Source organism: Homalodisca vitripennis, chromosome 8, assembly GCF_021130785.1.
Source record: "Homalodisca vitripennis isolate AUS2020 chromosome 8, UT_GWSS_2.1, whole genome shotgun sequence".
Classification (NCBI taxonomy): Eukaryota; Metazoa; Arthropoda; class Insecta; order Hemiptera; family Cicadellidae; genus Homalodisca; species Homalodisca vitripennis.
In genome coordinates, this window is record NC_060214.1 from 52327501 (window position 1) to 52340166 (window position 12666).

At 33.8% G+C, this 12666-nt stretch overlaps 1 protein-coding gene across 1 annotated transcript in view; it reads right to left on the minus strand.

The window, feature by feature from the left end:
• Nucleotides 1-12666, minus strand: part of LOC124368163 (kinesin-like protein KIF12) — a 62174-nt gene that overhangs the window by 42292 nt on the left and 7216 nt on the right. The window contains exons 2-5 of the mRNA XM_046825439.1: nt 12033-12254; nt 10405-10545; nt 2378-2519; nt 505-599 (exon numbers count right to left, since the gene is read on the minus strand). Coding sequence (XP_046681395.1) covers nt 505-599; nt 2378-2519; nt 10405-10545; nt 12033-12254 — 600 coding nt within the window. The remainder of the gene's footprint in view (nt 1-504; nt 600-2377; nt 2520-10404; nt 10546-12032; nt 12255-12666) is intronic.

Consider the following 12666-nt stretch of genomic DNA (forward strand, 5'->3'; position numbering starts at 1 on the left):
TATATCAAATGTCTAGACAGACTGATTTGGTTAAGCATTACATTTGCCCCAGGTGACCTTTTCATTAAACATAATTCATAAGTAATTAATTGTTTAATCAACTCGATTCTTTCACGTTTAGGCTTCAATAGTATGATAATTATATATAATTAAACTTGGAAAGTCTAAACCCTTGAAATCGAAGTTTATATAATTTGTTTTACCTACATTAACATGTGCTTTTTCTTATTATGCAAGTTCCAAAAATAGTTCGATTATCTTCATTAAGTGCTTTCCAATTATTTATAGTTTAGTGAGAATAAATTAAGCTAATTTCAGCAAAGAAAAATTTCTTCACTCTAGTTGTTTAACGTAAATCGCTAATGAAATTTAAAAAACCAAAATTGGATCTGAGACCGATCCTTGTGGAACGCGCCATCGGTTGTTATGAAGTGACACTACTTCTGAGAACGCAACGTCTTATATATATAAAGTGACACTACAGTGAGTATATCATCCTCATACCTGTTGTTCCGAAGTAATATTAACGGTTAGTATCGTATGACTCCTGCTGGAATGTTCGTTCATACTGTGACTTCCCACCGATCTGTTCCTCATACCTGAAAGAATCAACAAGTTGAAAATAATTTAAAATGTCTATAAGTATTACTATGTAAAGTTATTGTTTTCATTTTCAAAACTCCAACTCCTAATAGTTTTAAGTTAATTTCTCAACAGGACTAATAATAAGGCCTTTATAATCCCGACATCTTGTTTCAAATATAGAAGGTTCATGAAACTCCATGAAATCAAATGTATGAAGATTTAATTTCTATGAAGTTTATGGGATGGTGTTTCATTAAGAAAGAAATAGCTCAGCGCTTAAATATCGGAAATTCTACTTTCGGACTATTTCCTTGTTTCATATACTAAGAAATATATGGCGCTTTGTTTTTTTTTTATGATATGGAACATTCTTTGCAGTTTTTTCTTTCAGACGCTTTCATGGCAGGTTTGGGAAAGGAGAGGAGACATAATAGTATATACTTACAGTAACCAGTGGTACTATACAACATTAACACAGTACAGTTAAGTATAGCCTAAACTTTTAAGACTGCAAAAAAGAGTTAAAACTACTGTATGATGTTTTCTGGAACTGATGTTCTTTGAAACTTGTCATTATTTTTAGATAATGTTTTGTTTATGTTGTAGCCTAAATTAAATTCTCAGACTAACAAGTTTTTAAAGCAGTAAAAGGTAGGTTAATCTGGTAGACACTAAGTTAGCTTCTCTCAGCCACGGGTAAAAACCTCATAGTTATTTTTTTGGTAATATAATAGTCACCAAGCCAAAAACATGTAGATAACATATTATTTTTTTTTAACTCGTAACTAATCAAAAGTTACTTCTGTTTTTTTCTGAATGATGATAAGTATTATGTTTACACATGCTTACCCTTTCTGGTGAAACTATTTTACTTTATTGAATATTAATAAATGTCTCAGCTTAAATTTAACTAATTTAGAGCATGTTTTAGTTTTAGGCATGTTTGTTGCAGCAATATGTCGTTCTTCTTTCTTGAAATTTCTTGCTGCTGGACCTTTTTGGTTGGACTATGAGTAAGGAACAGGACCATCCAATAAATAAGGCGAAGTGATATAATAATCCAGTTAAGGACAGTTTCAATTTAAAAATTAGTGACGAACATTTCATAAGATTTGGGGAAGTATTCAAAGATAAACTTAGATTAGAACTGTGGCTAGTCAGAAGTATCCATCAAGGGCATAGTTTCAGTTTATATACAGTCATTGCGTTGTAATAATACTTCGTTTTTAGGTTTAAAAGGACTAAAACTCTATTTGCTAGCATAAACCGTGTGGCATTGGGACGTTGGTAGCTCTATGAAAACCAAAAAAATACAATCTTCCCATTTAGACGGAAGAAACATTTATCTAATATGAAAATAATACCATTACCGAAGACCTCAGACGCCTGAATAATTAATTAAGAAAAACAAACATTGCAGTCTGCTTTGATGATTAATTAAATATATCGTATTTGCATACGAGTAGACGTAGAAGTTGTAATACTGTATGGGTTAGAAGAAAAACTTAGATACTAATTCAAATGTTTCCAATGATTTGTTATGAATTCCTGAAAATAAAGATTAATAGCCAAGTCATATCCGCGGTGTAACATTTTAGATCTATAGGCAAAATATTAATAACTAAAGGATAAGGTGTTATAACAAAGGCATAGGTGTGATATCATGAAGGCAGCTAGAAAGAATTCGAGGAACTCTGGAATAATTGAGTTAGTTTACATTAATTAAATGCGTTTGGTTAGCGAGATTTGCAAAATATTGATTACATTATTTAGGATTAAATGCTTTCTTCACCTTCTTCCAAAACAGCAAGGAGGTCATCAAGTTCTTCGCAGTCGACGGTGAAGAGATTCTCGACGAAGAATCCTCCACACTTCTTGGACCATCTCACTGCTAAAGGCTTCCGCGCTGTGCCAGGGTTTAACAGATCTATTACCTGGAAAATTTTAAAGATAAAGATATAAACTAGCGTACATTTTAAAGAGCTTTAATAGGTGCAATTTCCAAACAATGAGGGAGTTTATTAAGAATTTTAATTTTTTGTAGATGGGCAACGTAAATCAGCAACATTCCATACATTTTAATACAAAAATAAACAAATGACTGTAAATACGAAATATTTATTCATTAATTAAGGTATTTTTATAATTTCGTGGAATTTGGAAAACCGAATTCATTAATGTAGTGGAAAAAAAACGTTTTTTATACATTTGTTGTGAACAAAAAAATATTAACGGGGACGGTAGAGATTGCCGTAACTGTTTTACCACCAAAAAGTAAATAATATATTATGACCTTATACACAGAAAAATGTGGTCAGTTTTACAGGGGTTATACGTACAAAATATTCCTAAACACTTTTTTTTCAAAATATTTCCAATAAAATCTTCTACTTACGCCATTGGATATTGATACACCTAAAATTAAATTTATATAAATCAACTAAATACTTTACGAAGCAAATTACTAGTTATTTTAGTTTAGAATGCCTCTGCAACGTCTTTATTTCAATAATTAATTTTATAGCGTAAATCTACCCAAGTTACGTGTTGATAATATTCACGAATATACCAAATGTAAACTACCTAAAGAGTACAAATTTAAACGTCACAGTTGGTAAAATATATATAATGAAAAACTATAATTTAAAGAAATTCCATGCTATTTTAAGTTGTTATAGTTATAACGAAATTTTAATATTAAGGCTAACTCATATTTCATGTAGACATTATTCATTGCAATAAGACAGATTAGTTGGTAGAATAAGAAAATCAGTAAAACAAGTTAAAACATGAAAATCACAATCGATAAATAGGCTACATGCAAAACAACTGAAGTATTGGCTTTGACGGTCAAATGCAAGTCCGAGAACTGACCTTCGTGTATTAGCATAACCTCTCACGCATTCACCAAGAGTTTGCTCCCTCAAAGACTTATGTACAGTCACACGAGTTGAAAATTTGACTTATTTCATGGTACAAGATAAAACTGAGTAAGACAAGTGTCAGGCAAGGGACTGAGGATTGATAGACGTACAAAACAAAGGAAGATATGGCTTTGACGGTCAATGGCAAGTCGGGGAACTGACCTTCGGTCATTAGCATACCTTCTCACGCATTCACGAAGAGATTGCCCCATCACATACTCGTGTACAGTCACAGGGGTTGGCAATTTGACTGATTTCATGGAACAAGATAAAACTGAGTAAGACAAGGACCTAAGGATCGATATGCATGCAAAACAACAGAATTAATGGCTTTGAAGGTCAATGGCAAGTCCGGGAACTGACCTTCAGTCATTAGCATAACCTCTCACGCATTCACCAAGAGATTGCCCCATCACATACCCGTGTACAGTCACAGGAGTTGGCAGTTTGATTGATTTCATGGTACAAGCTAAAACGGAGTTAGACAAGTGTCAGACAAGGAACTGAGGATCGATAGGCATGCAAAACAACAGAATTAATGGCCTTGGCACTTATGTTCAAGTCCGGGAACTAACCTTCGGCATTAGCATAACCTCTCACGCATTCACCAAGAGATTGCTCCATTACGGACCCGTGTACAGTCGCAGGGGTTAGCAATCTGACGGATTTCATGGTACTAGATAAAACTGAGTAAGGCAAGGAACTGAGGATCGATAGGCATGCAAAACAACAGAAGTAATGGCTTTGACGGTCAATGGCAAGTCCGGGAACTGACCTACGGGTTTTAGAATAGCCTCTCACGCTTTCTCCAAGAGATTGCTCCCTCACAGACCCATGTACAGTCACAGGGGTTGGCAATTTGACTAATTTCAAGGCACAAGATAAAACTGAGTAAGGCAAGTTGTGAGACAAGGAACTGAGGATCGTTAAGCATTGGAACCATAAGAAATAATGTCTTTGACGGCCAATGGCAAGTCCGGGAACCGACCGAGCTATCTCTCTAGGATAGATTTCTTCATGTCACATACTTCTGTATTGCCGAAAGAGGATCAATTTTTGTGGAAAAATGTTTTACTTTTTCTCAGCTTCATATATTGAACGTAATAATGTACATAAAAAATATTTAATAAATTATGAATTGCAAAATTTGTAATCGTATGAAGTTCTTGACTATCTGCTATAATACTCATAAAGGCTCCACATTATCTGAAAGAAATTGGACGTAGACAGTTTTGCTACTCAGGGATAAAATGGTTATCCGTTTCGTACTGGAGTGTGGCGATAACATATTATGTGAGGGGAAACTTGGCATGTATTGTTGTTGGATGTGTATTGGTTATTAGATATTTATGTTTGTTGCATAATTATTATTTTAGTTATTTATTTTATAGACCATTACAAAATTTATATTATAAATGTTTTTTCACACTAAAATGTTTATATTTATGTATTGTGATGTTGGATTATATACACCACTCATTTATTTATTATTAGCAATTTATTTAATTATTAATCTACTTGCTACTGTACTTTATAGAGGTATGAATATATTAACGTCCTGTAATCAAATTAATGTGTAGGTGGAAGCGTGTTTGTTTTGTACACAAGTCATATAAAAGACAGAAAGTAAAACCGCAGCCTGCTGAAGGACTCGGGTATAAATATAAATTGTATTTTTTTATTTTGCACATGTTATGTTGGCATATGAAACACAATAATATATGAAAATTTATAAATTAATAAAGAACTTGAACTTGACTAAGGACGAGGACTCACAATCGATAGACACGCAAATCAACACAGGTCTTAACGGCCATTGGCAAGACCGGGAACAGACCTACGATTATTAGCACTGCAAGTTTGTTTTCGTCACTTACCCTTGGACTGTCATAGAGGTTGAGATCTTTTGCTGCTTTAATACTACAAGTTAAACTGAGTAATTAGGTAATTATTAGACAAGGAGTTAAGAATTGGTAAAGACACGCTGAACAGATGTAATGGATCAGAAGACTGATTGCAAGTTCAAGAGCTGATCTACGGTCATTATCAAAACCTCTCACACCATCTCTTCGGAATAGCTTTCTTCACTTACTTCTATATTTACTCTCTCTCTCTCTCTCTCTCTATATATATATATATATATATATATATATATATATATATATATATATATATATATATATATATATATATGTTTGTCTTTATGTCCTTCATAGAAGTTAAACTATGTATTTTGTCATGTGACTTTTATCAAAGTTGTTGTGCATGAGCCCACGAAGGTTTCCGAGTTTGTACGACCAATTTTCGACAGATGGCGCCACTTTCATGCCAATGAATTTCATATATCGCCATGATAGTTCTACTGATTTGAATAGAAACCAAAACAGCGAATGAATGATGAAGTTTCGAGTTGTGGGTGACATAAGAATTTATGTAAATTGTGCAGTTCATGAACGGCTTACATTGAACAGACAATATTGAGCATATCTTTATATTTGGAAGCTTTTATCGAAGTTTTGTGTATTTCATTTTGAGTTAAATTAATTTAGATAAACAATTCAATCGAATTGATTTTTTGTAGTTATGTGAGTTGATTATATTCAACCCTACAGTGAATTCACGAAGATCACCGGATGTGTATGTGGAGGATCTGACTGCTGATTGCATCCCGAACGCATTTGCTGTTTAGTTTTTTCGGATATCATCGTGAGTGGAATTAAAATCGATTTCAACTATTAATTATCGAATGCTGATTTTTTTACAGTCAGCGAATTGGTGATCACCGTCAATATTAACATTTGTATCCGTGTGTGAACATCCAGTTCAATTGCATTAGATACATTGTGAAATTCTGATTCGGCTGATTAACATCTAAAATATTCAAACTCATTTTCACGTCGTTCCCGTACATTTATGTCTCCAAAGCGACAAGGAATTGGCCTATCTACACCTCAAGCACGGAAGAAAAGAGCATTACGAGCTTCAGAATCAGAATGGTGCTGAGACCCGTTCGTCTGCATCATCAGAACAACAGGAAAGAATGCTGCAAAAGTTAGAATAAGCACCGCCAGATGAAGACGAACACTGAATGCTGATTTAAATCTTGGTGCATTCCATTATGGCAGTAAAAATGATACCATTACGACAGACTTCATCCATGTGTCGTTTTTGGAAAAATGGATAGAATTTGCGTGTATTGAAGAGCCCTCAAATTTAAGAACGTTCAGGAATGTTCAGCGCCAGTGGAAAAGTTAAACTGTCAAAATTACATCCACCAACCGAACCTCTATCAACGTTGCTATCAGGTGTTATACGTGAGTAGAAGCATTTCTTGGAAAACATCCACAAATACAATTCATGTTTTCAAATGACATCGTTTCGTGCAACGAACGTCGTGTGCGAAAATTACATGCCACCAATCAGAGGCCAAGGGCAAATTAATCATCGTGCTGGATCACCTCTACCATTTTCGGACGCAGATCACAAGTTTCTTTAAATTTATTTCATGGCAAACAGTGATTAAAAAATTGAACAACTATGTCATTACAAAGTGGGAAATAGAAGAGAAAACGTGGCTGCGTTTCAAGCCCTTTTCGGTCAACATAATGAATAATGAAACTTTTGCAGTTCGCGGTGCGACTAGCTTTCGCAATGACTATGAATAAAGCGCAGGGACCATCGATTCAAGTATGTGGATTAAATTTGGAACATACGTGCTTCTCGCATGGATAAACCGATAGAAAAACAAGAAATATTGTGTATCCCACAGCAAATATTGAATTGAAACGAAACGCTGCAATGTCACAATTTTTTTCTAAATGAACAAAACCAATAAAATGACTCAAAATGAATTGAATATTTGTGTAATGTGTTTCCTTCAATTAATTTTAGTTGGTGGCATAGCAACGCACACAGGTTACAGCTAGTACAAGATAAAACTCTGTAAGACAAGTTTCAGGCAAGGAACACACAATCGATAAATAAATGTAAACAACAGAGGTGATGGCTCTTAAGGTCAATGGCAATTGGCGGAACTGAACGTCGATTATTAGCATTACCTCTCAGCCATCACTGCAAGATTGTTTTTATCACTTACTGATTTACTTCGTAGGGGTGATAATTTTGTTGTTTTGGAGGTAAAAGATAAAATTAAGTGAGATTAGTGTCAGACAAGATACACACAATCGATAAAGACATGCAAAACAACAGAGGTAATGGTTTTGGCGGTCAATGGCAAGTGCGGGAACTGACCTTCGAATATTATCATAACCTCTCAAATGTCACTGCAAGATTGCTTTTATCACTTACTCATTTTCTTCGTAGGGGTGGTAATTTTTTTGCTTAGGAAGTACAAGTAAGTGAGAACAGTGTCAGACAAGAGACATAAAATCAATAAAGACACGCAAAACAACAGAGGTAATGGTTCTGGCGGTCAGTGGCAAGTCCGGGAACTGACCTTTGATCGTCGGCACAATCTCTCACGCTACTACCACCATATTACTTTCCTTACTTACTTTCAACACTTAGTAACTTTTCTAGGTTATCTAATATACTAGTAATTTATTTCACAAAATTGAAATTTTACTCTTATTATCCCTTTGTAACTATAGCTATTGCAATAAAAATCATTTATGAGAAATCGAAAAGACTATTAATTACATTGCCATACTGTATTTATATTTAAAGCGACTTATGAAATTAATTCAGCTGCAAGTAATCAAACAGTGACAAATTAATTAATTAATATGACTTCTTTTAACCTAAGGAAAAGATTGCAAATCTCGACACCTAGTGCTACTGATATGTGTGTTATTGACGATGGAAATGTACGAAAACGTTCCTTTCACTACCTAAAGCAAAGTTTTACTTGATGAGTATACTCTTATTTTTAGAATAGTAGCATCACGAAACAAATTAATACGGTTAGTCAATATCTAGATTTTTTTACGGTTCTTTTTTTGAACTGATTTTTTCGTGAAATCTACTTATTGCTATACTTATTCATAACTGTATGTAGTGTATTTTAAATCAAGTTATGTGTTGTCCTTGTGATTTTTCCTTCCTAATACTATTTCTATTTCTATTTGTATTTGTAGTTAAACGAGCTAATGACAACGAATCATTAGGGGCAAAGACTATGCAAACCTTGACACCTCAATTAGGTTAGTACGTGGTCAATTAAACAGAATTCGCTACTGTTGCGCTAGTTAACAGAAATGACCGTAATATCGCACTGGAAACTGTGTTCCAGAAAGACATCTTTACGTTTTCTGTGCAGTTGGCTATATTAATAGAGCTCTACTGGTTAGGCTCCAGCCAATCATGATACAGTCCCGCCTTCTTCAACTCACCTGTACAGGCAGATAAGCATTATTGGCAGTTTAGATTTAACATCTAAAAACTGAGTATTCCTCTCCACAGCGAGGCAGGAATATTTCAAGATTATAATTCTGTTAGCGATCTTTAATTGTGGTGTGGTGTAACTTAATTATTACTGTTTTTTTTGTGATTTAGAGATAACGACTAGTATCAAAGTCGACATAATAACAGGACTTTTTGCCAGGTACGTACACACAATTTACTATTATTTTTATTTTTAAAGAATTCGTACATTTTTCTATTTACTATAAGTTTAATATAAATAGTGCCCCTATTTTAAGACTCGTCCTACACGTAATAAAAACGATTACATCAGCTAAAACTCGTATTTTATTATGCAGCCCAACAAACGATAGTATGAAAATTACGATCGTAATAGTGTACGGCGTGGAAAGACTGGCATTCCAACACAAATTGCTGAAAGGGCCGATGAAATTACGAAACGATTGGCCTCATCAAGTTGTGCGTCAGGAAAGAAAACACTCGGACAACTGTCGGAGAGTTGGATGTGACCACAACTCGGTGAATAAATGATGTGACCCTGAGGTTAAAGGTCAACCGACTCTATCGCCCAAACATTGATCTTCTTCACTCACACTAACGTCCACGTTTCATTACTAATCTTCCCAAACCTTGCTTTCGGCTGGTGCGTTACCAAAAAGTAATAAACATGACAGGTAAATACAAGGTACATTTTACGATTGTTAGGGCAAACATTTTACATAACTTTGCAACTAATGTCATATGAAATTCTTAAATTTGTTAAAATAAAAAATAACCTTTACTTATCTCTACCAATATTTTCTTTCTTGTATCCGAAATACATAAACAATACGTTATAGTTTTAAAACACGTCAATTTTGTTTTAACCTTTCCTGTTTGTTCACTACCACCATATTTTTAACCCATTCATATTATTCTTAATTTCAAGGATTTCAGAGCCTCTACAATTTTGATACTGTACTAATAGATACTATTTCAAAGAATGCTTTTCGTTCGTCACTATCATGGCCGTAGGCATTATTGTCGTTTAACTATTAGTTCCTCAATTATTAAACTTTGACTTTCCATACCTTAAAATTGTTGTTCGTTGTTCTCTATTGATTTATTACTTTTCAAAAACATAAATTAACGGAAAAACGTTATTATTTTTGTTTGGAATTTGTGACATTTGGTAAAACATGAAACCAGGTAGTTCTAGAAAGTATGAAACCTTTAGTACACTAATAAATATCAATGGAAACTTACTGACAATTTTCCATTGAAAAGTTACACATTTTACTATCAAAAATAAATACTAAGAAATGTATTTAAAATTATTTTTCGTCATTCTGAGATAAACGTTTATTATTATAATACATACCATGTAGACAAATCATTCCCTGATAATATATATTGAACTTTATGTCTTCTACGAAAATTCGACTTTGGAGAATGAAGCTCTAACATCTAAATCTCACAAAGTGTAAAATTCAACAGAATATTTCTGAAGGTTAACTTAACATAAGTAACACACCTTCTCGTTGTAAATCTCGAGGAATGATGCTTTAAGAACGAAGTGCGTGTCCCTCATCTCTTGAAGAGTTTGGAAGAGATACATGAAGGAGCGAAATACAAGCCCATGATTGGGAGAGAAAGGGTCGGCGTTCTTCTCAACCTAAAAAATATCTCATGTATTAATATTCAAAACATTTTCAGATATTATTTTTTATATAACGAAAGCACGTGGGCCATACAACTATTATAGAATTTATAGTATTATACTATTCTCTTCCAAGAATCATACTTTCTTTCAACCTGTTGGAACGTGTATTCGGAAATTTAAAGAAAAATAAGAACCTGGAAATACGAAGTTGATTTAATATTCATGTGACTATGCAATAGTATCAAATACGACATACAGGGGTGATAGGTGACTGATTTTGTTGGTAGGAGGAGATGAACTCGTAGCGTAGGTACTTTCAAATTTCTAAGAAATGTGGTGCAAAATGAAGACAGACAAGAAAATTTAAAAAAATATAATGGGAGAAGAACATATATTAAAAAAGGAAGAGAGGAAACGGGTGTTTTGGAAATGTGAAGAGAATGGGTGAATTTAGGTCTGAAAATAAGATACTTAAGAGTAGTAGGTGTAAGATATCTCCACCCTCCAAAGAACTAAATTATAATTCAAAATATAAGATTTCTACAACTTTTTTTCAAAAACTAAGTAATTTTCAGACCTTAACACATTAGGCTAAGATATTATAGTATAATTTCAATCAAAGTACAGACATATAAAATTATTAATAAATTACTTAATTAATATCGTATTATGATATAATTGACTGTTATATCAAGAATAAATTAAGTGTAACTTCTGCGCAATGTTAAAATTATGTTAATTACTTGCCTCCACGACCAGAGACGGATGGACAGATAGGCTACTTTTTCCAGTTGCCAATGATATTGGCGTCAGTTGCAGTGAAAAGTATACATTTTGTCCCAGATAATGTAATCTGTCGTTTTTCAAACCCAGAATCGTATTTTATGATTAGTTACATTTGTATTGTTGAACATTTTCTGGCAATTTTTGATATTTATTTTATAAGTTTGAAATCCAAACATGAATTTGAAAATTATCTTTTGACAAAATGGTTATATTTAAGACAACTTTATTTGAACGCTTAAAACCACATTTATTGAATTTACAAATTTAAAAAAAATCCGAAGAAGCCCATTACTTCTCTTTTGGCCTCCCATATCCCTCCACTTCAAATCATTTGTATATTCAGGTACCTCTCCACAAACCGCCATCTTCGGTCCGCGCCTAGACGAATAGTTTACTTAGTGATAGACTAATGAAGTGTAATAAGTTTTTGCTAAGAAATACCAATTATCATTTTTCATGACTGTAAGAAATTTTAACAACCGTAGAAAACAATTCTTGTCAACATCTTATACTACTTTGACATATTTGTATGAAGTGGATCGAGAGAATGGTAGATTGTATGGAAAGTTTAATAAAGCGGGTATAAAAACACGAACCACAAGCATTTAGAGCAAAAATTTTCCAACCACCCATCAACGGAACTACTTCATGGTTCATAAATTGTTGCACATGAAATATCGACATACACGCCTGGTGTAGAAGACATTACATACCAGCCCCGGAGGTCCGGTAAGAGTGTGGGTTTTTCCGCTTCCGGTCTGACCGTAGCAGAAGACCGTCGTACTGAAACCCTCAACTGCCATCCCCACTAGTCTCTTGACCCCAGAGAACTGGAAGACATCCTCCTGGGTGGCCCCCGGCTCGAACACCACGTTGTAGGAGAACAGTTTCGACTTCCCGCCTGTGTGTCCTGGCACTCCGCTCAGACCGTCCAGCTGTAAAAATTGAAAAGTCAAACTCTAGGTTCAACACATGCAGATATTTAAAAGAAGTATCCTGAATTATTGACTCTACATAAAGCTCAGTCTACATTAAATGGAGTCGATAATCCCAATACAAGTCATCATTGAAGTTTGTAAACTATCAGACTCAGTAAACTATATTATAAAGTTCCAAATGTCTCAATAATTAGGCCGGTACTATTTGTAGTTTTATGTAAGAATACATAAACACAACACTGTGTCAAGTACGAACACAAGGAAATCGGTTAGTTATTAAATTTATGTTTTTCAAAAAACAAATTTGAGAAGTCTCTCCTTAGTTATACTACTAGAAATTGAAACTCTTTTAAGTATTTTATTTTGAATTATTGTAGAAAAATAACTGATTCCAACTAAGTTAGTTTAC